This window comes from Toxorhynchites rutilus, chromosome 3 (genome assembly GCF_029784135.1).
Source record: "Toxorhynchites rutilus septentrionalis strain SRP chromosome 3, ASM2978413v1, whole genome shotgun sequence".
NCBI classification, from domain to species: Eukaryota; Metazoa; Arthropoda; class Insecta; order Diptera; family Culicidae; genus Toxorhynchites; species Toxorhynchites rutilus.
This window is the reverse complement of record NC_073746.1, coordinates 69623088-69650439: the sequence shown is the minus strand read 5'-3', so window position 1 is coordinate 69650439 and position 27352 is coordinate 69623088. Positions and strand designations below refer to the sequence as shown.

Below are 27352 nucleotides of genomic sequence, written 5' to 3'. Positions count from 1 at the left end.
AGTTCTCTTTGGATCGAAAGGCCGTCGTCAGTATGTGAGACGTCCACCCAACACAGAGTATCAACTGCAGTACACGATTAAGACAGTAAAGCACGGTGGAGCAAAAATTATGGTATGGGGATGTTTTTCCTACAACGGCGTTAGACCAATTTACCGCATACCAGGCATCATGGATCAACATGGTTACATCAAAATACTTAGTCAGATTATGTTGCCTTATGCTGAGGAGATGCCACTAAAATGGGTCATGCAACAGGACAACGATCCGAAACACACGAGCAAACTCGCTAATACATGGTTTAAGGAGAGGAAAATTGAGCTCATGGCCAGCGCAGTCTCCGGACCTGAACCCGATTAAGAAGCTGTGGGGAAATATCAAATGCGCTGTTTCTGAAGCTAAACCGAAAAATGTGGATCAATTGTGGTCTGCAGTTCGTGATTCTTAGGTTACGATACCTGTTTCTCGCTGCCAAGCACTTGTGGACTATATGCCAAAACAATGTGCTGCTGTTATTAAGAATAAAGGTTACAAAACCAATTCCGACAGCTTGCTTCATTTTAATCCTGTTTTTCTAGTGTTAACAAGAATACTGCTATTTTTTGAACACTGCCTTTTTGGAATAACTGATAGTTTTGAAAAATAATAAAATAAAACACTCTTCAAAAATTCACTATGAAGAAAACTGAAATCAAGAAGCTAATTTCAAACTATTAACATATTTCAATTTTTAAATCACCACTGCTATTATTTTGAACACAACTGTACGTCGAACGCATATTCTTCAATCAATAGGCGTTATCGCAGCAAATGGTTATCAACAACTTACCTAATCATCAAATGGTATGCGTAGAAATTCAGTTAACAGAAGATATGATGACATATCCTTCAATGCAACCATGAATAACCGAGTCAAAGCGTTGTGTTCGTACCCGCTTTTGTAATTCGTGTTAGAAAAACACTTTTCGGGGTGCAAAAAAAAATGTGGGTGCATAATTACCCCCGGCTTGCATGAATCTACAACTTCAACTTCTACTTTTTATACTATAGAGGTTTTGAACTTGAAAGTTTATTCGTACAAAAGTACTCGCAGTTTGCATTTATTTGCAAAACCGATTTCCCCAGACATCTTGGTTTTGAAGTTTGTGTTAGGCAAACACATTCCATTCGGAACAAAAATGCCCCGACTTGCACGTATTTGCAGTGCTGATTGCCTCAAACACCTTGGTTCTGAAGTCTGTGTTTGGGACACATATTTCAGTCGGAACAAAAATGCCCCCGACTTACATTTGTTTGCAATGCCAATTTCCCCACGATTTGAAGTCTGTGTTAGGGAAACACATTTCAGTCGGACACCCCCGACTTTCATGTATTTGCAAATGCGAATTCTCCAACGCCGCTTGGTTTTGAAATCTGTGTTAGGGAACACACTTCGGCGAGAAATATGCATATTTGGAATGCATATTTCTCCCAAGGCTGCTTGATTTTGATGGCTGTGTTGGGGAATCCGTAAATCGGGTCAATCAAAACGAGGCAGTTATGGCGTTTAGATAACGCTTAACATTTTACAGTTATTCAATTGTTTATTTAATGAAAAACAGCATTTTATTAATTGCGATAGAAGCGTAGAAATATTCCCTATCAATTGATGCAAACATCTTTCCGATCCAGTAAGAAATGTTCGATTTATAAGCATTCGGAATCTTTAATTTTTTCCTGCCTGTTCTGTATTTAGGTTTTTATTTTACCCCCAGCCTCCCCCCCATATACTCCGGTTAGACGTAGTCCCACGTCACAAAAATGTCGTTATGATTACACTGAATATGAAGTTTGTGAGGAAGAAACAAAGAAATGTTGAAAATACCTGTGATAATTCAAGGCAAAGTAATGACGTGAGATAGCAAATTTTCTCTCTTTATTGTGGCCACCTTACTTTTCAGCTCCTATTTCATACCCGAGTCGATAACATATGAGGACACGACTTCTAATCTCACCTAAGTGACAATCGATAGTCACGCAATTAGCCTGCAGGAATATCGTGACTCGAGTCATCTCTTTTCACTGGCCGTGTGGTGTCGAGGGGACTAAATTTACCTTTGCATTCGATGGCAAAACATGCTTCTTTTGTTCGTTAAATTGCTCACTTGTTTTACTATTTCCTCTATAGACATCTCAGGTGGAAAAAATTGCGTAATATGCAATTGAAATCTATTTTTCGTTACATTTTTCGTTGAATGACCCGCCTATATAGAAATCAAAGATGTATTCCTACGTTAAAATACGATATACAGTGACAGTGTCAATAAGTAGTAATTTTTTTATTTTCTTGTTTGTGATCATTATAACATTATACTTTTGTTTTACATTTTGTGTCATTCTAACAAATCTTGACTTTTCTTTATGCATGTCTACATAATTTTCGAAAGCTAAAATTCCTTGCATAGTTTTTGTTCTTATTCTAATTCTTAGTTTTGTTTTATTCAAATTAGATTTTTTTATTTGTTCATTAGGTTACCCATTTCCACTTCAGTGTGGTCCAAAAGATCAATGTTTTCTATTTTTTCCAAAAATGACTTTTTTCAAAAATTCATAACTTTTGCACTAATGGACCGATTCAGATGGTAAACATATTAAATTAAATCCAATTAGCTAACCTTTTTTAGAAAATATTATACTTGCAAAAAAAAAATTGATTTTCGTAATTATTGATTGTATATGTTTTTTGTAATTCCACGGCTTTGTACTAGAGGGCGCTAATTTGTTTCATATTTTTCCTGAAAGCTAAGGTATTTTTACATCATAGATACAAAATTCGGAGATGTTATTTTTGTCGTTTTTAAGTTATGATTTTTCAAAGCGATGGTCCAAAAATCATTTTTCCCCTTTTTTCCAAGAATGACTTTTCTTCAAAATTCATAACTTTGTAAATGCTGGACCGATTCAGATAGTCGACACATCAAATTGGAGACAATGAGCTATTCGTTTTTGGAAAAAATATTACACTGGCGAAAAAATTGGTTCCCAGTTCCATAGATCTAGTTTATTCGCAGATGAATATTGAACAAAGACTGAAAACAAGGTAATTTTGAAAAATCATTATCCATAAACAAAGAGATATAAATCTCTGATTCTTGAATATATTATGTAAAAAAAAACTCTACTTTCATGAAAAAATATAAAAAGATACAGTCGATATTTAACCATGCGTGATTGTACAAATACAATCAATAACAACAAAATTAGAATCCGTTTTTGCGCAAATGTGATATTTTTCAAATAAGACTAGCTAATTGGCTTTAATTTGATATGTCGATTGTCTAAATCGGTCCAGTGGATCAAAAGTTGTGATTTTTTCGAAAAAAGTCATTTTTGGATAAAAGAAGAAAAACAAAATTAGCAAGAACAAAATCAATTTTTTTTAAATGTGATATTTCTTGAAGGTTTTGATTTTTTTAAGAATGTAATTTTTGAAAAAAAAGAAGTTTTTTTGACCATCGGTTAACTTCGAAAAATCATAACTTTAAAACGACAAACATGACATCTCTGATTTTTGGATATGTTGTGTAACGAAAACACAGGGCAGTTTCGTTTGACAGCTGGGTGAGTTCCATACAACCCTGTTTTCCATTCCAAACGTCGAGCGTAGCATAGCAGACAACTTCATTCAAAACGTGACAAGGAGAAAAGATTGTTTGAAAACGTGTTACGACTTGGTTCGAAAAATTTTGCAAGTTTAATTACATTATTTTCCGCGGTAATCTTGAAGTAAAATTTTACTAAAGTCAGTATAGGTAAACATTGAGCCTCAAGCGTTTAGATAACAAACAGGAGAATACAATTTATACTAATTCTTATTTTATTTGCAGGCAGTCCAGATATTATCATTTACATGATAATAGTCATTAAGGTTTAATACAAAAAAGAACAATGTAAGTGTACAATTTATTGAAAAAACAAGAAACCAAACCAAATATACTTTCAGCTTTGAAGATGCGTAAAAGCTACTATCAGAACGTTTTTTTTTCGTCTATCTGAAAACTTATCTGAACATATTATGTAAAAAACATTCAGCAAAAAAATATATAAATATATAGTGCCCTCTAGCCTAAAGCCATGTAAACAACAAATACAATCAATAATTACAAAAACAAATCAAAAATTTAAAATTTTCGCAAGCATAATATTTTTAGCTTATAGCTAATTGGCTTTAATTTGATAATGTCGATCATTTGAATCGGTCCAGGAGTTCAAAAGTTGTTTCCACTTGTTTTCCACTTCGAATATTATTTTAGAATACATCGAAATTTTTTATATAGATTATGTTCTTCGTTACAAATAAATTTGATGAACGTCCGTTTACATTTGATATGATGCCTAGGACTATCAAAATATGTGAACGAAAGAATTGTCAAACGATCATTGTATTTTACATCTCCCTCAGAAATTATTGCACATATCATGTTTACGTAGTTCTCGAACCGCGAAAGTTCATTCACCCCTAGTATCTGAAATGACGATTTTCCTAGGCTTCTCAGTTTGAAAGTACGTTTTAGGGAAACATATTCCGGTCTGCACAACGACAAGCGAGTACAAAAGTACTCAACACCAAAAAATACCCCCGACTTGCATGTATTTGCTAAACGGATTCCCCCAGGCACATTCATTTTGAAGTCCCTGTAAGGGAAACACAGCTCGGCGGGAACAAAATACCCCCGACTTGCATGTATATTTGCAAAGCCGATTTCCACAGGTACATCGATTTTGAAGTCTGTGTTGGGGAAAACAAAAATCGGGCCAATCAAAACTTGGCAGATAAGGAGTTTAGATAACATTTTACAGTTATTCAATTATTCTTCTCATGAAAACTAACATTTTATTAATTGTGATGGACGCGTAGAAATATTTCCTTTTAATTGGCGCAAACACCTTTCCGATCTGTTAAGAAATGTTCGAGTTATAAGCATTCGAAATACGGATAGGGTTAGCACACTAATCGACAGAACAAATGTATGGGAAAAAGGATGTTCTTCCAGTTTTCATAAATTTAAACCGTTTAAAGATTAGCGAATTGTAATGTATAGCAACAAATCTTAGAGAATTTCCGATCCGATTGGTATGTAAATCATGAGAATTCGTTCACAGTGAAAATAGTTATTAAAGTTAACTTTATTTCATAAAAACGTGACCTGTTTTCTGATTCGGCACCCTTCCTGAAAGACGTAGTTCTACGTCAAAAATGAGTTTTTGGACCACCCTATAATGGAAATAGGGACCCTAATGACAGAATGAAGAATACGGGTCTAATGTTTTGCGGAAAGAAACAAAACTACCACTTTTCGTGGAAATCTGAGTAGCACTATGTCGGTTTGGCATGGAATGGCCGTATAGATAGACAAACACGAAAGGTCTTTGATGTGAGTGGAGCGGAGTAGGATTCTCACAACTGGAAGAAAAGTATATAGTTTTGAAGGAAATACTTTTTTTTTTCCAAAATATATATTTTTATAAAGGCTCATATGGCGTTAGCCTCACGGGGCTGGGAGTTCAATACTTTGACAATTTTTCTTATTATCTGTTAGTAATATGTAACCGATTACTCGCGGTTGGCTCGAGGTTAGTATTACAAGTGTTTTCGTAATTGGGATGTTGCTGTCTCCAATGCTCTGTACGTGTGCCCGACACGGGATACTTCCTATTGGGATGCAGCTGACCATTAATCAGCAACGCCCCCCTAGTCTGTACCTCATATCTAGCGTGGTGCGTCTTTGTCGACTCGAGGAATCCAGGATAGAATGGTCACTAGCCGGTGCAATCATCAGTTCGTGTAGAGTTGTCATGAGCGGTACAACCTTTGGCTCTGAAGGAAATACTTCATAGTGATGAAAAAAATTAAAAACTGGATGAATCTGAAAAAATAAAAAAAAACTGGAGATTTTTTGACTTTGGCTGTTTCGCTGACATGTTTAAATAAACTGGCAATGTCTAAGAAAAACTGAAAAGTTCGCAACTCTGTTGTGATGCAAGAATACAGAATCACTCTTCAGCAGACGCCATGAAAATCGACGAACACAATTGGATCGCTATTTTCAATATCTTTTTTCCGTTTCTTGTATTAATCAAAACCTCTGTATATAATATCAGCATTGGGAAAGTTTGTTGTCTACTTGCTAGTTGGGTTGATACTGTGATTTGATTCAATGAATGACTTATTTATATCCAATAATTTTAAAATGGGTGAACCTTAAATTGCACCTATTTTTCTCTCCACGTTGTTCATAGATAGAACGCTGAGCGATTTGCGCCCACCTGATTCTTAATATAAATATTTTAACTTGCGGATACATTAACTGGTCGTTATTGACAGAACGGATAGATAAGCACAGAAATACACAGAATTAAAGTATGAAGAAATAAGAATACTCCCAATTTTCTTCTTTAACCGCTTACGGATGAGGGAATTGACTAAAAAAAAGTGCAAATGATAATTATAACTTCACTGTGGCGCCTCCATCGAGCTCCTATGACACGTCTCTCTCTCTCTCTCTCTCTCTTTCTCTCTCTCTATACTTCTTTTTTTATTATTTTTCATTATTGGTAACGAACTCCATTATCATTTATTACAGAGTACTTTGAAATATGGGTAACCAAAAAAGGTTGAGTGAATCAGAACAAATACAGATTTTAGCATTCTGGAAGACAGGATGGATATTTAGGAACATTGCAAGAGATTTTTTTCCTGTGTTATAGTGACTTTCCACACTTCTGGCTGGTTCGTCATTTTACTACTATCTCGGAATAATGTCGGGAGTGAGAATTGAACTCGTGACCTTTCGCGTGAGAGGTACGGATGTTACAATGCCAGATCGCCTCCGATTGCAAGAGAAATTTGTTGTAGTCACATTGTTGTCTCTAATTTTATGAAGAATCCCGCAAATAATTGCCACAAAGGAGTCCGGTATGAAAGAAACAGTCAGGATGATATACGTGTTTATTGCAAATTCAGACTGAACATGAGCCAGGATGCCACAGAACCGGAACATGTCCTAAGTTATGATAAAAGTAGGATAATTTTGACGGAGACTATGCCTAACAGAAATATATGCGCTTGAAATCTAAATCTAAACACAGTCCATGTGGGAAATAATTAAATATTTCGAACGTTTATAACTCCATTATTATTAAAAACATCAAAAAGATCGTTTGCGTCAATTGATTGGACATACTTCTACGCATCCACCAGAATAAGGAAAACTATATTTTTAAAAATAAACAAATGAATTGAGCTTGTTGGTGATTTTTTCCGATCGATCATTTAAGTTACACAAAGTGATTTGAATCCGGGTTAAAGTGACGTCAAAGTGCAGCTCACTTTAAGTTGATAATTTGTTGAAGAAGGTGTTTTACTGCGGTGAGAGTTGTGTTCTTCGTTCAAAAACTGAATGTGAAATTTGTTTCGATTCGAACGTTTACGTTTACGTTACGTTTGAAAAAAATCTATAACAAAATATATGAATTGACACCCTTTGGTGTAGTTTGACGATACTCAGAACATGTCCTCGACATTACCCACTCGTCTTTTTAATCAATGGCAACCTATGACACCCTGAGGTCTGAAAAACAGGAAGTGGGTTATATCTATGGTACAACCGCAAGGGTGTCGTAGGACTATCGTTGATTTAGAGATCATTTGTTTGAAGTTGAATCTAAATCCATTCTGAATGAATGAATAAATGAATATTTGGGGGACTTCGAAAACGAGAGCGTTACGTTGGAGGCACAAGGTTTTATGCATCCAATATAGGATACGAAAAACCTTGTTCTGAAGAATAATCTTCAGAAACTTTCCTGCTAAACTGCACTTGATTGACAAATCACAAACCCAAATGTATTATATGGATATTTTATGGACAGAAAACATTAAAATAAACTCTTTCGCTTGAATGTAATTTTCAATTCCAAGGGGAACTGGCAGATTATTATCCAGCAACGATTAGATATTTCCACATTTTCCTCGATACTGGAAGCCCACCAGTGGTTTATGCTAACTCGATAACCACCTGTTAATATCACTTGATTGAAACATATTTGGTCACAGTGTTACATGGATAGAAAACATTCAAATAAACTATTTCACATGAATGTATTTTTAAATTCCCAGAGGAACTGGCCGATTATTTTCCGGATCTTTCTCGATGCTGAATGGCATCCAAACGGAAAGAATTCCGTGCGTGTATGTGTGTGTGTAGCGGCTGCTTCGATGGTCACCTTCTCTTCTCCTGAAGGATCGGCTTCTCTGTGCTCCCTCACAGTTTCAAACAAACTGCTTGCGTTTCAGGGCAGATCTCGATCCTTCGCCGTCTAGCACCCTCAGCAACGATGTTGTCTTGTCGATGTCCTCACGAAAAATGAATGCGTCTCACCACCAGAATATCGCTTAAGTATGCTTTTTGTGCGTGATTGAATCGAGAGAAGGCGTGGTTTACGATGGCAATTTGGAAGGCAAACTAGAGGGGAATGAACTCTCTGAGCTCGGAACTTTCGGCGACTGAGCAATAATAGATTGCGGGCGCATATAATATTGAATACGGAAATATCCTACAGTTGGGGAAGAATAATCTTCAGAAGCTATCCTGTTAATTGCGATTGATTGAAAAATCACAAAACCAAATGTATTTGGTCACAGTGTTACATGGATAGAAAACATTAAAATAAACTCTTTCACATGAATGTAATTTTAAATTCCCAGAGGAACTGGCAGATAATGTTCCGGATCTTTCTCGATGCTGAATGGCATCCAAACGGAAAGAATTCCGCGCGTGTATGTGTGTGTGTGTAGTGGCTGCTTCGAGATCTTCCCGGGGAACCGTTTGTGGCATCACTCTCCTCCTGATGGATTCTCTTCTGGCCTAAGGTGCACGAACAGGCTCTTGGTGACACCGTTCATCCGCGCTTTCATGATAAACGAAGAGCTTCACCGCAACAGCGACAACATGCTCCAATCGCTGTTCAATTAGAACTGAGTGGATTTCCGAGCGGCGCTCGCTTATATACCGATTGGTGATTTCAATAGCCTGTTTTGAAAGCAATTTTAAGACTATTGAAACAAGTTTTTGGATCAAAAAGTAACAACTATAGAACGCGGAGACATTTAATCTTTCGAATGAAGTGCCTATCATACAATTTCGTTCAGTTGTTTAGGGGCTATTAACGCTCAAAATCTCGGTCTCCGGCGTAACGCTTTCGTTTTCGAAACTTTGATTTTACACCCCGGTATAGAAATGAAAGACGTAGTCCTACGTCAAAAAACATGTTTTGGACTGGGCGACTTTTTATTAGAAGTAAGCCCGATTGAAAATCTGTGGGGAATAACTGTTCAAAGGATTTACGCTAACTAACACAAAGTATGCAGAAACGAACGTTAGTACATTATAGTGCCAATGAATGTATGGGAAAAATCGACCCTAAAATTTCAAAAAGTTACCCTATACAAAGTAATGTTCACCACCTCGAAAAAACACCCTATGCAAAATATCAGCTCAATCGGACTAAGGGACATTTTTTTTCGATATAACAGTAAATCTCGACTAGTAATGCAATTCTAAGTCATTTGGCATCAACAATTTGTTTTGGAAAACCGATTTTCGGTGATCTTTCATTTTTAAAAAAACTCAAATTTTAACGTCTGTGACACTAATAAATGAAGTTCGAATGAGCTAATATTTTGCATAGGGTATATTATCGCGCAAATCAACATTTCGCAGCAAGTTCCGAATGAAAAATCGAGATAACTATTTTTATTGGTACCCAAAACCATACGTTTCGTCTCGTATTCCAAAAAAGAGTCCCAGAGTGTCGATTTTTTTTTCGAAGACCGCTTCTTCCTTTACTCCCTCCCCCCTTGGGTGATTTTTCGATTTTAAAAACAACTCAAACCTTGGCCGCTTTGCGCCACTCTCCCTTCAGTCCGATTGAGCTGATATTTGGCATACGGTGTTTTTTCGAGGTGGTGAACAATTTTTATGAGATAACTTTTTGAAATTAGGGATGAGCATTGACTCCCTAATGTAAACTGACCAGACGTCCCGCTTTTCGCGGGACAGTCCCTCGTTTCAGCAAAGTGTCCCGCGTCAGATTACGTCCCGCGAAACGTCCCGCGTTTGTCAAAACTTAGTCGCTAGTTCTAGATCGTTTTCTCTATTAGCCAAAATTTTTTCGTGATCTGTGAATCTGGGAATCGTTACCGATTGAAACGAATGTTCTGATTCAGTGTTCTGTTGGGCTATTTCTCGTATCTCGTATTTTTGTCCGATGCTTTGACTCATCAAGACAAAAAACTTCTTCCTCTGTTTTTGACTACAACCGTTAAAAAAAAACATACGTCTGAAATCATCGCGACATTAATTTTTGAAATTTTTATCAAATATTATATGCACATTGCTCTTCTTATTCGGCAGATAATATGAACACGAACTTTGGCGGCCCTCTTAGGGAAGGCCAAGACGTCTATGACAAGCTTAAGGATCAACTTATATACCGACAATAGTTGTAGGACGCGTTGCTTATATCTTCAGCAACACAATTCAGGCGGCTGCGGATCAACTTCCCGTAAATGTTGAGGGGTAATTATCAAGTTTTAGAGTCATTTTAACAGTTATACCGTCGACGCTGAAAGATTTTCATGAGGAAATAGAGGTGGAGTATATGAAAATTCTGAGTAACCGAGTTTTCAAAATATTTTAACCATTGAAATCCAATGTTTTGTCTATTGATAACAGCCCCAGAGTTCTTTGAGACTTTTTCGAAGATAAATGATCTGAAATGTGGTTGTTAGGCTGCAGTTTTCCATACTGATGGAGAGTGGCAATATTACAATCAGTTGTAAGTTGCATCTGAAATTGACGATCTCTGGTTTAAGCACCGTGAAAGCGTAAGTAATCAGTTTGTACCATTAAATGTACAAAATGAACTGAAAGTTCTTGGGGAAAAATATATGTATACTGAAGGTTTTTTGGAGCTTATCGCATTATCTGTCATGCCAAAAATTTCACGAATAAACGAGACTGATTAAATTATTTTTGTATATTTTTACAGCTCATGTTTACATAACTTATATACACAACGTTGTTTTTTTGTTGGTGTCCCGCGTTAGACCTCTGGTCATATGGTCACTTTACCCTAATGTACTTTTTTGTTGTTTTTTATGCATTGATTTATGATAAACTACTATTGATCTCATGTTAAATCATGTTAAAGTTCTTTTTTTAAATGAAATTCTTCACTCGAACATTTATGTAGCTTCAAATAAAAAAAAGTTTCATCCCTCTTGCACTGTCTAATACATCGCATCTTTATAAAAAAACTGTAAGGTAAATGATTTTGGTTTGTCCAGTCGAAAATATGATCATGGTTTGCCCACTTTTTTGAATGCTCTAATTCAGCGCTCCTGTGTCAAATAAGGCCTTCGAATGTTTCGAAACATATAAATGAAATTGCCTTTTACATGATTTATAGTAGTTTGATAGTATATTTTTACGAAATCACATGTTTTAAAGGATTATAAAATACACCTTCTATTTGTGTCAATGCGCCCCTCATTCGAGCTAACTTTTAATCGATCACCAGATGATTATTTGGCACGTATTCAGATCTTTTCTGGATTACAACACTTATAAATATTGTAAACATCATGCTTGCTCACCATTTGTATCGGATTTACATTGCTAAACCATTAAATTAACGCATTTTGATGAACTCAATTCTGATCATGAGTTGTCCAATTCAATAATGTTGTTTTGTCCACATGATTTCTATGGCAACCGCTTGGCGCGCTGCAGTTTGTTTATGTGTGTTTATGGTGTGCTTCGCGCATAGCAGAAGTATGGTTTTTCTGTGTTGATTGTGTTGAGGTGAACACTTCTAAAATGCCCAAGAAAAGGCAATATTCTGAAGAAAGCCTAAATTATGAATGAATCAATATGATGACAGTAAACTCAAGCAATGATAAATGCAACATCTAATTGTGAATTCGATTGTTTTCATTCAAAAATGGAGGTTTCTAAAACCGGACAAACCATGATCATTTTTTTGGGCAAACCATGATCAGAGGTGGTCAAACCATGATCATAATTCTTCTTTAAGGAAAATCGTTAAAAAACATAAAAATTTGAATAATTTCAACACCTTATGGTAGTATTAGCAACTAGAGACTTGGGGCAACTAGAGACTTGGGACCCAAACTCGTATCGATTATGTGTGATTTTCATGAAGAAAAATCGATTTGCATTTACTAGTTGCGTAAAAACACCCCAAATTGGACAAACCAAGATCATTTACCCTATGTTTTGTTGGCACGTAAAGATTAACCTTTTTCTCTATGGCACCATAGTCAGAATTCAATTTCGAATTTTTACCCGTCGAAACAAAGGAGGAGATGAAAATGATCTCATCAGAAGATCAGAAGATTTATGGATGAAGACGATCAGTAGATCGTCTTCATCCACAAATCAACTGAACTAGTGTGAAGAGCTGGTACAGTCGACCAAGAGTCGACCTCCCCAAGAAAAAATCCGCAAGAGAAATCAGTTGCTGTTCGAAAGGACATGATGAACAATAATGTAGGTCAGTACTGATATTATTTATGATAATTAGAGCCTTATCATCGTTATGGTGAAAATAAGATACATTTTAAAGTGATAGACTTCCCCATTCATCAAATCACCAAAATAGTCTTGTGTTTGCAAATGCATCAATTTAGCTAAAGTGATAATTATTATTTTCTAGCAATTAATTCCAATGAAACCAAACGTCCAGCACATAACTCACCGCCTGAAACATCCTTCTGTACACAAGTGGTGACGAACTCGAGTAGCAGCATTGCCACCATTCGCACTATTGGGGCCATAGCACTCGCAGCAGGACTCGTTATTCCTACTGAAGTTTGATTCTGTGGTCACTTGGTTTTTTCTCTCCACCTCTCTCTATCTCACCTTCAGAAATTGACGGGGTAAAAATCCGCAGCTCCTCTGAGACGCAGCAATTAAGTTAGTACTTTGCTTCTCGATGCCGAAATCTCGCGCAGCGCCACACGTCGTTTAATTATTTCTTTTAATTATACGTTTGACCCCAACCATCGTGTCCCTGGCCCATTCGGTCACCACCGATCATTATAATCATCATAACCGTCGTCATCACAAGCGGCGGCAGCGGGTTGGATTTGAAGCCGTCCACTCCCGTATTCCAGTAGTCGCACTGCCGGATAATTGTCAAAAGCATTGACCGCTAGCATTATCCGCTCTCATCAGCATACTTAATTGAAATCACTTCAAACACAGCCGCGGGAAGCCAACTCCGTCAGCCAGTTCTCGCCCGGCGGAGAAACCACAACCCAAGTAGTTGACCAAGAAAGCTATATCCCACCGCCGACACACTCCGAACCGCACCAGGTGTAAACATTAACTGACTCCAATTTTCCAGCGGCAAGTCAATTTGAAGCAAATTGGCGCACGAGTTGAGGGCGATAGCTGAAAAGAAAACCCGACAGCATGTCTCAGACAGAAGGACGGCCAGAGTCCTGCGTCGACATCGCACACGGACTGCTCCCGATCGGCGGCTCATCGCCAAGGAAACGGACGCCCTTCGTCGTCATCTGCGAGTTGAAGTCTCCCGGTAGGTCCTGTTGGTGCAGTGAGTCATGTCACACATTACGCGAGGAGGGATATGGGGCGGACGTTTTACTTCACACAGACCGAGCAGCCGAAGACGACTCGGCGGAAGGGAAGGGGATTGTTTTTGTTGGTACTCGCTAGCCTTCGAAGGTCTACTGAAGATTTCACAGTGCGGCTAGGATGATTTGGAACACCAAGCTGCTTTAGGGGGAAATGTTTGTTTGAAATAATGAAACACGATACATTGAGTTTTTTCACACGTTTTATGTAGAAATTTGGTTAGCATTTAATAATACACGACTGAACCTGAACTATAGAGTGTCAGAAAGTGTAATACTAGGTAAACGAACCACCAGGTAGATACTCAGGGGCAGATTAAATTGTTATTTTGTATTTAACGCTGTTATCCCTTGCGTTTTCCTACCCTACTTCTTTTTTGATTCGTCTCCCCTCCCCATGCTGTTCAGAACGGAATCAATTATATTATATACATTATCTGGCGCCGAAAATGTGTTTAAGTTAAAAAAACGAACGAAAACAACGGATAACTCCATTAGTGTCATTGATAGTTTGGGGTTTGCTATAAATTACTAGTAAAACTTAATTTTACTTGCGTTTATGCATGCTCGGGGTTCTGCCAGAACGAACCAAGCCCCAAAAACATTATTTCGAGATATTTCAATTTGAAGTTTGAGCTCCCACTTATTGACCGTGGCTGATCATATCTATTATTTTTTTTATATGTTATTCCCTCCTCTCACCACATCTCTAAAGAACTCATACTTGAGCTTTCTAGAGTTGGTCACCTTTTTTTTAAACAGGACACTATAACACAGAGGTAAGAGGGCAAACCATAACCATTGAGATAATAGTTGGATCCCAGTGAATTTATATTCTTTTGAGGGATCCAAAAAGTGCACAAAGATTAAATAATGTCTAAGAAAAGGGGGATGGGGCAATAGTCTGTCAACATGTTGTCAATATGTTGACAACATTTATATGATAAAACTGTCTATTTTTGTCTTCAGATGCAAAAGCATCTTGACCTTGTGCAACTCGGGACGAGTTATCTTTTTGATATGCAAAGGTAAAACATTGAATTAGGACGGTCCATAAAAAAGAAAACACTGTTGAACAATGCTAGATGTTGCTCGAGCTCCCAATAAGTGCTGTGCCTGTCGTGTAGTGTAATGATGGTTTGCAGTGGGGATTGTCATGTTGTGATGTATGGTATTATTATGTAGTATACTGTGTACATGTTTCATGGACTGAGGTTCCCGCAATCCAAAAAGAGACGAGATACCGTGAGACTCATTCTGATACAGTTCTAGAGTTGGATACAGACTCGGAGGTCTATAAATAATTTTGAGACACCTGTTCAGCAAAGTTTGTATTTTTTGAGTCTTGTTTTGCATGCATACCCCCAAACTAGCCCGTATTGGAGATGAGAATGGATGCACGCAAAATAGAAACTGATTAATGTTTTTTGAGACATGAAAGGTGATACTCTCTTCAGGATACCACAAATGGAAGCGAGTTTTTTCTCAACGAAATTCACCTGAAAACTCCAAGACAAGGTTGAATCTAGAATGACCCCTAGATATTTGAAGTTATGCACCCTTTCGATGGGTACATTTGATATCTGGGGATCAGGACAGGCTGTTATTTTCTTTCTAGGTGAATGGAAAAACATGTATTTGGTCTTCGCCAGGTTGAGGGACAATAGATTTGCCTGAAAGTAATCACCCAATATTGCTGCCCTGAGGTAACCCTTATTTATGAAACACAATGTGCTTTTGGCATTGTTAACTGCAACATATTGATGCCTACCAGTTAAGTAACCGCGCACTAAATCATTAGCTACACCTGGGATTCCGTAAGTGTTCAGCTTATTCAATAGTATATTATGATCGATTGTGTCAAAGGCTTTTAAGGTCTAAAAAGAGTGCGCCAACCATCATATTTCGATCAATACCACTAATGATTTCGTCTACAAGCTCAGTGACTGCTGTTGTTGTACTACAGCCTCGCCTGGAACCGTACTGAAATTTATGGAAGACTTTATTTATATCAAGGAATTCGCACAATCTGTTCACAAGCATTCTTTCAAAAATCTTGTTGAATACAGAAAGCGAAAGCGGAAAAGAATCGATAGTTGCATGGATTTCATGATTCACCGGATTTGAAGACTGGTACTACTTTGGCCACATTGAGACAATTCGGATAACTACCAGTGATCAGTATTCTATAAGTCTGAGCGGATCTTAGCGGAAGCCGCCGAGTTCTCCTTTCTCAAATGTACCGGAACGTTGTCAGGACCGCAAGTTTTTTTTGACGTAGAACTACGTCTTTCATTAAGGGTGCCAAATCAGAAAACAGGTCACGTTTTTATGAAATAAAGTTAACGTAAATAACTATTTTTTGCCGCGAACGGATTTTGGCGATTTACATACTAAACGAATCGGAAATTGCGTAAGATTTGTTTAATATGCTATATATTAGAATTCCCTGGTTTGTAAATGGTTAAAATTTATGAAAACTTTGAGCGTTTCCATTTTCCCATACATTTGTTCTGTACATTTGTGTGCTTTCCCGAAAAGAGCTGTCAATAACGAGCAACTTATCGACGACCAACGGAGGGGAAGTCGTAGAATTTAAGGTCTCCGTGAACAAAGAAAAAGTAGAAGAATGAAGGGGAATACTTGCCTAGAGTATAAACAGTGGATCTCGCCGAGGCAAACTTTCATTCGGCATCGGACTGTTAAGCAATCCAGTTCATTTTGCTTTCGCTGCGCTTCGATCTAAGATTGGACCCCACCAGTGGTAATCCAACTTGGATATCGTCGTGTGGTTTTTTCAGTTCGTTTTTGGCGTTATTCGTATCGTGTGTTTTTCTTTCCGTGTCATAAATTGGACACTTCGCGTAGTGTGTGATGAGCAAGAAGAAGAGGAAGGCAGGCTCGAGTCCTGCAAAAAACGAACGCATTGCCAGGGACAATAAAATTTTGAGGCAAGCGGCATCTAATGATGCACGCGATGTTAGTGCAGTGAAAAGCGCTCGCACTGAACCGAGCCTTCGCGAGTGTGACACCGCATCGAACAACAGCGAAGTAGGCAATTTTGGCGCGTCGGTCGAAAATGTAAACGCCGTTACCCAGGCAGCAACCAAATCAAGCTCCCCCCGCTGGTGGTGAAGGCGGTCGCTCTTGAAAAACTCATCAGCGAATTCACATCGATGGGTGTTACAGCAGGGTACAAGCTGTGTGGCATAATTCAGTCGTTTTCCAAGCAGTTAACATTGTTTGTTTTCCGTCATCATAAGGGCTTCGTTGGTGCCTTTGAGGATGCATCAATGCATTAAACTGACGTTATGGCGAAGCAGATCAAGATTGTGCGTCAAAGCGTTATAGAATAATATCCGAAGATATAAACAAGCGACTTATATAAAATAACAGTGTAGTTCTACGTCAACAATGCGGTCGTATCTTGGACACATCCTCCTATAATTTTTTACTATTCAGTTTATTAATTATAATTAAAACGTCATTTGGTGTTGACGGGTACAAAAATATCGAGTTTTGGACATATCGAGAATAGATCTGCGGCGTGTGGTTGTTATTTTTGGGTATCATGTTTGATAATTCATGTCCAATTCTCTAGAAATATTTATTAAAAATTTCGCACACTTCCCCATCGTAAGAAATTATTGCACCATTGTGAGTCAGTGTAATTTCTGATTTCTGTGTAGAGCGTCCTAGCAATTGATTAATAGTCTTCCACATTTTGGATTGACTTGAGTAGTTCAACACTTGTTGGAAATATACTTTCTTACATATTCGTTTTTCAGAGAGAACCCTGCTTGTTATGTGTGTTAACATATCTTTCAAGTACGAGTCATTAGGTCGAGTCTTTACCTTTTTCAGAATTTTACCCTCCATTTTCATCAATTTCCAAAGATCAAAAGACATCCAAGGAAAGTATTTTCTTTGGTTTTGATCTCAATAATCCCCCCTTATAAACAGAACCCCCCCCCCCCACCCCCCTCCTTATTTGCAAAAACCTCAGACAGCCAGATTTCGTAAGCCTCTTTTGAGGCCAACTTAGTATCACCAAGAGCGTTTTGCATGGACCGGAAGAGATGATAATCACTTGGAGCCAGGTCCGGACTATACGGTGGGTGCAATAGGACATTCCATCCGAGCTCCCGTAGCTTCTGGCGGGTCATCAAAGATGTGTAAGGCCGAGCGTTGTCCTGGTGGAAAACAACATCATTCCTATTGATCATTTCTGGCCACTTCTGGTCAATCGCCTGCTTCAAACGGTCAAACTGCTTACAGTAGAGAACCGAGTTGAGGGTCTGGCCATAGTTGAGTAGCTCATAGTGGATGATTCCCTTCCAATCCCACCATCCTGGCCGTCAATCCGGGTTTGCTGATGGTTTGGGCCGGCTCACCGCGCTTCGACCACGTCTTTTTTCGCTTTAGGTTGTCGTACGTGATCCACTTTTCATCACCAGTCACCATCTTCTTCAAAAATGGATCGAGTTCGTTCCGTTTCAGCAGTGCATCGCAGGCGTTGATTCGGTCTAAAAGGTTTTTTTGCGTCAACTCGTGTGGCACCCATACATCCAGCTTTTTTTTGGAATCCAATCTTCTGTAAATGGTTCCAAACGGTTCCAAACGGTTTTATGGTCTATACCCAGTTCCTGGCCAATCGAGCGAGTGCTCACATGTAGGTCTACTTGGATGATTCCAACGATTTTATCGGTTTCCACGACGATTGGCCTACCAGTACGGGGTGTATCTTCGACAGCCACTACACCAGAACGAAATCGATCAAACCAACGCTGTGCTGTGCGAATCATTACAATATCGGGTCCATAAACTACACGAATTTTTTCGGCCGCCTTCGTTGCAGTTTTACCTCGCAGGTAGTAAAAACGTAAAATATGGCGAATTTCTTGCTTGGTGGACTCCATGTTTGACGCGCTATAACTTGAGACTGAAAAGGACAATCACAACACTGTCAAAACGACACTTGTAGCAAATATTGTCGGATTTAAACAGCCGTATAGTATGACCCGATGCGATAAGTACAACACAAGATAGTTTAAGTGTTGCCATATATTGACAATATACGACATTTCTTTTTCCCCAACCCAATATTTCTAATATAGCTTATTTCATGAAGAAATGTAACCTTTCAACGTTAAGGTGAAGTTTAAGTGGCTATTACAAGTACAGTGGGGTTAAAATCGTGATTTTTGAAGATTTTGCTTAAATTTTCACCAGAAATTGTTTATATCGATATTGCAGCCAAATTAAGAAAGATAGAAGTTGTGCGTCAGAGAATAAATGGTGGAGCGGTTAAAGAACTTCATTTTAATTGATAGAAACAATCTAGTTGAATACAAATTTTTAGGATAAAATTAATAATAACACATTAAAAACTATTAACTTTTAAGTGTTTCGCTTCCAAAATGTTATTAAAATTCACTAATTCAGTTGTTCCACTACTATATCCTGTACTAAATTTTCTCATCTTTCTAATGAAAGCATCAGAATCGTCTTCCGTAGCATACTTTTTAATGTAGAGCCAGTTTGAAGCAACAGAGTCCGAAACAAAAAAAAAAGTTTCGTAACTCTGTCATTGTTGAAATTCGAACATATGCGTAGGAGAATTTTTTCATCAAATATGATCGTCTATCATTTCCTGAGAAAATCTGGATAATTTTTTTTTTCATGTGAGAAAGGTGTTTTCTGACTTTAAGGGGATGAAACAAAAATCAAATTCCTCTTTTATTTTCAAAAAACGAAAACTACTTGCAAAAAAAAACAAATAAAGAAAAAAAAATGTTTTGACTCGATTATCCAGAGAATTCGATTATCCGGATTGAAAAAAATAATCAATACTCCGGATAATCGAGTCCGACCTGTATATTATTATATATTCAAAGATATGCAGCACAACAAATGGGGGAAATCCTGAAGGACATTTAACTAAAAATTGGTTTTTTTAGGGGGGCGGTCTTACCCCGTCTTACCCTATGGTATTATCAAGGAGTTGAAAGGACGATGGTTCTTCAAACATATCCAAAATCAGCATGCAACAGGTAGCCTAACGAAATCCTACGTCAACAATGAGGTCGTGTCTCGGATACAACCCTCCTGTGACTTTTTTTGACAAATTCGTACTCGATAACATATATCTTCGTCTATTTCATATATTCATTTGTCATTTTTTATGTGTATCTAAAAGGAGATTTCACACTTTGTTTTTTTGTATTGGCGTAAGTTATAATACAAACATTCTATGTGTTAATTCGTATTTGTTCTTTTCTGAAATGTTGCGACATGATCAATTACACGATAGAGATGAGAAGCAGTGGATAAAAAATCATTAGGAACGGGAAACTTCCTTCTTGCACCTTTCTAAGTATGGAGTAAATACACCAATGACGGAAACACGCAACTAAGGAATATCAATATTTTCATTTTTTCATTCGTCACTGTGCGCTCGTTCCACATTCGGTCGCGTGCCCCGAACTCGTTCGCACCGAACGCAACGACGACCGACGGATGAGCGCGTTCGAGCTTGCAGACGACGACGGAATCACCCTCTAATCACGGCCGGCTTTGCTGAGTCGTCCAGCTTTGCACCTGTCGGCTCAGCTGACAGGGTGGTCGTGGGTGGTATGGCGTCGGAGGTGTTAGCACCCGACGCCCGGCATATCCTAGTGGGGGGGTGGTGATAATTCATGCTTTGCCAGCGTAAGCAACGCAATGATGATTGCTGCTGTTATGAGTTGGAGGACAAAAAGTGTGACGTATTTTTTTCTGTTTTTGTTATTACTCTTGTTCGTCCGCAGTTTCGTGCTTGTGTTTACACAACAAATGATCGCATGTGATTTCAAGTGGGTGGGTGGATGGTACGACACGGGGGCACGTGAGTCTGTGGTTTAGCTTTGGTGATGGAAACAAAACGCGGCGCTGGGGGAGTGAGATAAAATCCATTGAGCGCTCACAGGAGTAGAAACAAATCAGCTAACACAAGTTAATTACTTGTACTCAGTAGACAATACATTCTTGAATAAATATTTGTAAATTGATGACAGAAGATCCCATGGAATCTTATGCAAATTATAATATAATAATAAGTTATATAGGAATTAAATAGCCAAAACTGTATGGTTTTACATCATATAATACATTGTTGTAAAATAAAAACACTGGACCAGGTTTGTTAAAAAGAAACCACTTCCCTTAATTGCCACATTAGGATACAAGTACTTGGTTGAGAACCACAACACAACAACAATAGTACTCATCTCGCAAACACTGAATGGAATGGTTCTCTGTTACCGTCGTCTGGTTCTACACTCGCAACATATCCACTCATTTAACACATCTACCTTTCATCTTGTCATAATCCACGAGGAACAAAAAGCAAATTCTTCAACGAATTTCCCTCGCCGTCAAGTTATCCGCAGAGTTGCAAATCATCAAGACAAACACTTTCCGCTGAAGCGAGCGTAATTTGAAATTCGTTAATTAAGGGGAACGGAAAACATTTTCCCTCCGCCGCAGTCTTTCTTGGATTGGGAATTTTGCTCTAGAAATTTTGTTCGGGATATCGTTTTAGCTGTGCGGTGTGACTAGATACCGGTCCGGGTGGAGGTGAGGTGAGTAGCAGGAAATCACGAAGGCCTCGGAGGGGGCGCGAAAAACAGCAAACTCGGCCATTAGACGATTTAATAACAATTATCGCCTAATTAGCGCGGGAAACGAATCGGAACAGTTGGGTGAGTACCTCAGCGATTTTTTTTTGCCACAGTCGAGCGAAGTTGCTCAGGAGAAGTATTCCTTTGGGAGAAGCCGAAAAACTTGCTGACTTCGGTTTGTTTTCTGACTTGTTTTTTCTTCTTCTGTATCTTTTGGCTGGATAGCATATTTTCGGTACCACTGTTTAGATTATGATTGTGCATGAGCCGTTTACCTCGCGGCACACCTTAGTCGAATGTGGCGGGATATCTGTTTATCTGATTCTACTTTCCGCTGACATCGCATCGCGTCGCGGTTAATCCGAGCAGCTGCTGCAGACAAGGGATTGGTGATTTCGGAGATTTACCTTTAAACATTTGGTTGCCGCTTTATTCGTGGTGTTGATTATTTCTCTCAATACTTTTTAGCATTTCAATTCAAAGTTTGAGAATTATGATTACATGTTGTCCTTTTGTTGTTCTAATTCATTTGTCTGTTATTGTTTTTAGGTGTTATTATTTTTAGGTGTTTTAAAACCACTCAAATAATAAATGTGATTCATGATGAATTAAATGTACAAATTTTCCATATCTATTTTAGGGAAAACAAGCGAATGATATTGCATGTCAATCAACTTGAGAATAGATAAGATTATATTACTATAGCATGATCTTTTTCCAATTGTCCCGTATTCTACATTAACATTAACAATGAACTGACACTCTGTAATTCATCCAGATTGTGGAGGATTAGTTTTCGTTGGCTGTCTTCGTTTTTCGTATGGATTCGTTGAATGATTTATAAAGATGTTATATTTATTGTATTGATAATTTTGAAAATTGTCGATTTTTTTTGAGCATATTAGAATTAGGAAGATCAAGCCAATGATACTTTGAATTTTTCAACGCATATTAGTTTATAGAACTATGTTTCTTTTACATGCTTGTATATGCTATCAATGCTTAATACTTCATCGTTTGAAGACAGTTTTTGCTTCTATTATGTTTCACTGAAGTCGGTATTTTCGGTATTTCGGTATTTCCTGTAATCATTTTTGTCTGCCGGAAAATATTGCTTCATTCTGTTACTCTCTGTTCACATTCATCATGTGACACAAAATGGTAGTTAAAAGTTTTTTTTTATATTTCAAATATGATTTATTTGAATTGAAAATGAATTTATTTAACGATAAAGTGAATTTTAATTGACTATTGTAGGTACAGTGAAGTAATAATCCTGATTTTGGTAAATTCTAGATTCACCAGCAATTGTTTAAAATTATATTGCAGCGAATTTAAAAAAAAAAGATAGAAATTGGGTGTCAAAGAACGAACTGTAGAGCGATTAGAACGCTTCAATTAAGTCAAGGAAACATTTAAGTTTATTATGAGTTTTTCGGATAACATTAAGAATAACACCTTGAAAACCATTAACTTTTGAGTTGTTCTCTTCTTAAATGTTGCTCAAATCCACTAATTTGGAAGTTTCACAACTATATCATGTATAAAATTTTCTCTTCTTTCAAATGGAAGCAACAAAATTGTCCTACGTAGCGTATTTTTTTAATTAGAGCCAGTTTAAGGCAAATAGAGCCTGAAACATAGAAAAAGTTCATTCACTCTGCCATTGTTGAAATTCGAACATATGCGTAGAAGGAATTTTTTCATCAAATATGATCCTCTATCACCTCCCGGGAGAATTCGGATATGAGAAAGTTATTTTAAAATTTTAAGGGGATGAATAAAAAATTATTTTTTTTTTCTAAATTCTTCTTCTAAAAGTGAAAAAATATATGTATAAAAAACAGATCAAAAAAATATTTTTTTTGACTCGATCACATACAAAATTTGAATATATACAGGATTCGATTATATACAATGAATAAACGAATACTGTATTATACTTTTGTTTTACATTTTGTGTCATTCCTGACCCTGACTTTTCTTCATGCATGTCTACATAATTTTTGGAAGCTAGCATCCCTCACATAGTTTATGTTCCTCTCCAAATTGTATTCTGTTTTGTTTTGTTCGTTCAACGGTTTCTGAGAAATGCGTCAAAAAAAGAAAGGTAATAATTTTTTCTCAGTTTTGGAGAAGTTAAACTATTGTCCTTTTTAGAAAAAAAAAGAAGGAAAAGGAAAAGGAAAGGTTCGTTTACAGTGAAGTCAATCCTGGTTTCGAATATCCCCATATTCATTGCCATTATTCAGCCATTCCATGCCAAACCGATATAGTGGTTCTCAGATTTTTGTTACAATTGGAAATTTTGTACCTTATCACAAAATATTAGACCCGTATTTTTTATTCAACATATCATCATATCAAATTGATGCAAGTGAACTAGTCTTCTTTGGAAAAATACTACACATTCTAAAGGGTGTGTCACATCAAATTGCATCACGGAAAAAACGCTGTAGAAATTCGCCCAGTAGACCGATCCTTTTGAAAATTTTAGACAGTAAAATAAAAACTATTGAACAACTTTTGGCATTTTCTTTTTATTCATACTTCGAGCCCAAGCCCGTATGCTCGCACCTTCCTCTTTACCCCGTCCATATGGTTCTGTACAACGTCAGGTTGTAGTTTTTTTTGAACAGAAATCCATTTTCTCTTGAAGTCCGCCTCCGATTTGACAACTTTTGGGTTCTTCCGGGCCTGCTTCATAATCGCCCAATATTTCTCTATTGGGCGAAGCTCCGGCGCGTTGGGCGGGTTCATTTCCTTTGGCACGAAGGTGACCCCGTTGGCTTCGTACCACTCCAACACGTCCTTTGAATAGTGGCACGAAGTGAGATCCGGCCAGAAGATGGTCGGGCCCTCGTGCTGCTTCAATAGTGGTAGTAAGCGCTTCTGTAGGCACTCCTTAAGGTAAACCTGCCCGTTTACCGTGCCGGTCATCACGAAGGGGGCGCTCCGCTTTTCGCAAGAGCAGATCGCTTTCCACACCATGTACTTTTTGGCAAACTTGGATAGTTTCTGCTTGCAAATCTCCTCCGGAACGCTGAATTTGTCCTCTGCGGAGAAGAACAACAGGCCCGGCAGCTGACGAAAGTCCGCTTTGACGTAGGTTTCGTCGTCCATTACCAGGCAATGCGGCTTCGTCAGCATTTCGGTGTACAGCTTCCGGGCTCGCGTCTTCCCCACCATGTTTTGCCTTTCGTCGCGGTTAGGAGCCTTCTGAACCTTGTATGTACGCAGGCCCTCCCGCTGCTTGGTCTGCTGGACGAATGAACTTGACAAATTCAGCTTATTGGCGACATCCTGGACCGAACTTCTCGGATCACGTCTAAACTGCTTAACTACGCACTTGTGATCTTTTTCACTGACGGAGCATCCATTTTTGCCGTTCTTCACCTTCCGGTCGATGGTTAGGTTCTCGAAGTATCGTTTTAGTACTCTGCTGACCGTGGATTGGACGATTCCCAGCATCTTACCGATGTCCCGATGTGACAACTCCGGATTCTCGAAATGAGTGCACAGGATTAATTCACGACGCTCATTTTCGTTCGACGACATTTTTACAAATTTACGAAAAATTGACAGTGAAGCATAGCCAACGTGATCTATACACTCTTATCTGATTATAAGCGAAAGCTGAAGATATAATTCCTAAAAATTAAATTTCTACAGCGTTTTTTCCGTGATGCAATTTGATGTGACACACCCTTTATCATACTTGATTTTGTTTCCGTAATTATTGATTGTATTTGTTTTTTATAGTTTTGCAAGGTCTCGGGACCAGGGGCGCTATATTTTTTTATATTTTTTTCTTGGTGGCAGCGGTTTTTTACATAACATATCCAGAAATCATAAAAGCGTTATTTTTCGTTTTTGAGTAATGATTTTTTTTTAATATTAATCAATGGTTTGTGAAATCAATTTTTACCCCTGTTTCTATCACATACATTCATTATTTTTGAACTACTAGACCAATTCAGACGATCGATATGTCCACGATATATTGGTGAGCTAATTTTGTCTATTGTTTAAAAGAAATATTACATTTGTTTTCATATTTCAGGTTTTCTAAAGTAAGGTTTTGTTTTCATAATTATTGATTGTGTTTGTTTTTCATAGTTTACATATTTGTTTATATTTTTTTCTTGAAAGCTGAGGTATTTTGACATAATATATTTGAATATCATAGAGGTGTCTATTTTCGTTCTTGAGTTATGATTTTTCAAAGTAAACATGTTTTCAGTTTTCGTTCAATATTCCTATGCGACTAGACTACAACTATGCAACTGGAATTCAATTTTTACGCAAGTGTGATATTTTTCCAAAGAAGACCAACTCAGAGGCTTCAGATTCCAATCGCAGAACTATTCATTGATTGATCTTCTAATCGACCCCGTTGAATTTACCTTTCTCAAAAAAAAATCCTAGTACTCCTACCAAAACTCATCATTATAATATCAGATTGTTTTCAGACACAATTCTCGTTCAAAATTTTTCAACCACTTGCAAATAACATAATTCTCGGTTACACGGAATAAATGTTTGATACAGAAAATATGACAGAATGAAGACAGACCCCTCCCCTATTCTCCCCTTAGAGAGAGGGGAGGAGTGTCTATTCACCGTAGAAACATTTCGGGCCCCCTAAAATCTTCAGATGCCAAATATGGCTCAATTTGCTTGATTAGTTTTCGAGTTATGCAGAAATTTGTTTTTCATTTGCATGACAGCCCACCCTAAGAGGGGGAGGGAGGAGTGTCGGACCACCATAGAAACATTTACTGCATCCTAAAACCTAAAACCACAACGAAGGAAACATCATTAAACGTTGATATCGGCGTCAACGTCAACGTTGACAACGGCGTCAAATTATGGTTTCGTTTGCTTGACTAGTTCTCGAGTAATGCAGAAATGTCTGTTCCATTTGTATGGTAGACCCCCTTGGAGAGGGGGGAGGAGTGTTGAACCACCTTAGAAATGTTTCTTCACATAAAACCTCCACATGCCAAATTTAGTTCCGTTTGCTTCATTAGTTCTTGAAAATTTTTCATGGCAGTCCCCTTCCCCCCCTCAGAGAGACGGGAGGAGTGTCTATTCGCCTTAGAAACGTTTTGTGTCCCCTAAAACCTTCGCATGCCAAATTTGGTATTTTCTTGATTAGTTTTCGAGTCATGTAGAAATTTGTCTTTTATTTGTATGACAGCTACTGCTTAGAGAGAGGGTGGAGGGTCTAATCACCGTGATAGGATTGGGCGATCCCGGATCGATTCTCAAACAATCGATCTTTTCCATTCCGATTTCCGATTTTTTGGATCGATCTTTTGTACTCGAGAAAATCGAGAAAATCGATTTTCTGCTTTCGATCTTTTCGATCTTTTTGTAGATTTGTTTTTCAGTGTTCATCGATTTTTTATCTCACCAAAGGCCAGCTAACATTTCTTTTAAACATAATGTCAGCATTTGGATCGCTTCTTCTACGATTTACTTCAGTACAAATGCTGACAGAGACAGAACTAATGGAAGCTACATAGGGGATGAACTGTAACAGGCTGCGCGTAGGATCAATGAACCTGATGTTGACATTAATTACTGGCGAAAGGTTGTTTTTTAGATCTGGCGCCAAAATCGAGAATCGTATGGCACGATTGGCTTTTATGGGATCATTGTTAGCTAAGTTCTGGGCTGTTGTTCAATTTCTAATGATACTTTTTCGATTAATTCATCAAATAAAACAACTACCTGACGGCGCAAGATGAATTCCCTGTAGCTGTGGCCTTCATGCTGTGGAACAAGAGGAAATGCTTTTGATATTTGAATAGAAATATGAAATTTGTATTCCCTGTTTAAAGAAACGACAGTATTCATATAGGATAAGCATATAAATCGAAACAAGCTTCTAATTTTTCAAAAATCGATTCAGCAAAGATCGATTCTTTGGTACTGATTTAATCAGTGGATCGATCCCTACGC

At 37.8% G+C, this 27352-nt stretch overlaps 1 protein-coding gene across 3 annotated transcripts in view; it reads right to left on the bottom strand.

Moving 5' to 3' along the window:
• LOC129776395 (lachesin-like) overlaps window positions 1–13442 on the bottom strand; it is a 97456-nt gene extending 84014 nt beyond the window's left edge. Inside the window, exons 1-2 of one of the 3 annotated variants that reach the window (XM_055782021.1) lie at window positions 12985–13442; window positions 12821–12928 (exon numbers count right to left, since the gene is read on the bottom strand). In XM_055782021.1, coding sequence (XP_055637996.1) covers window positions 12821–12899 — 79 coding nt within the window. In that variant the 5' untranslated portion in view covers window positions 12900–12928; window positions 12985–13442. The remainder of the gene's footprint in view (window positions 1–12820; window positions 12929–12984) is intronic. The other 2 variants (XM_055782022.1, XM_055782023.1) reach the window with 2 other exon arrangements.
• Window positions 13443–27352: the final 13910 nt, after the last annotated feature.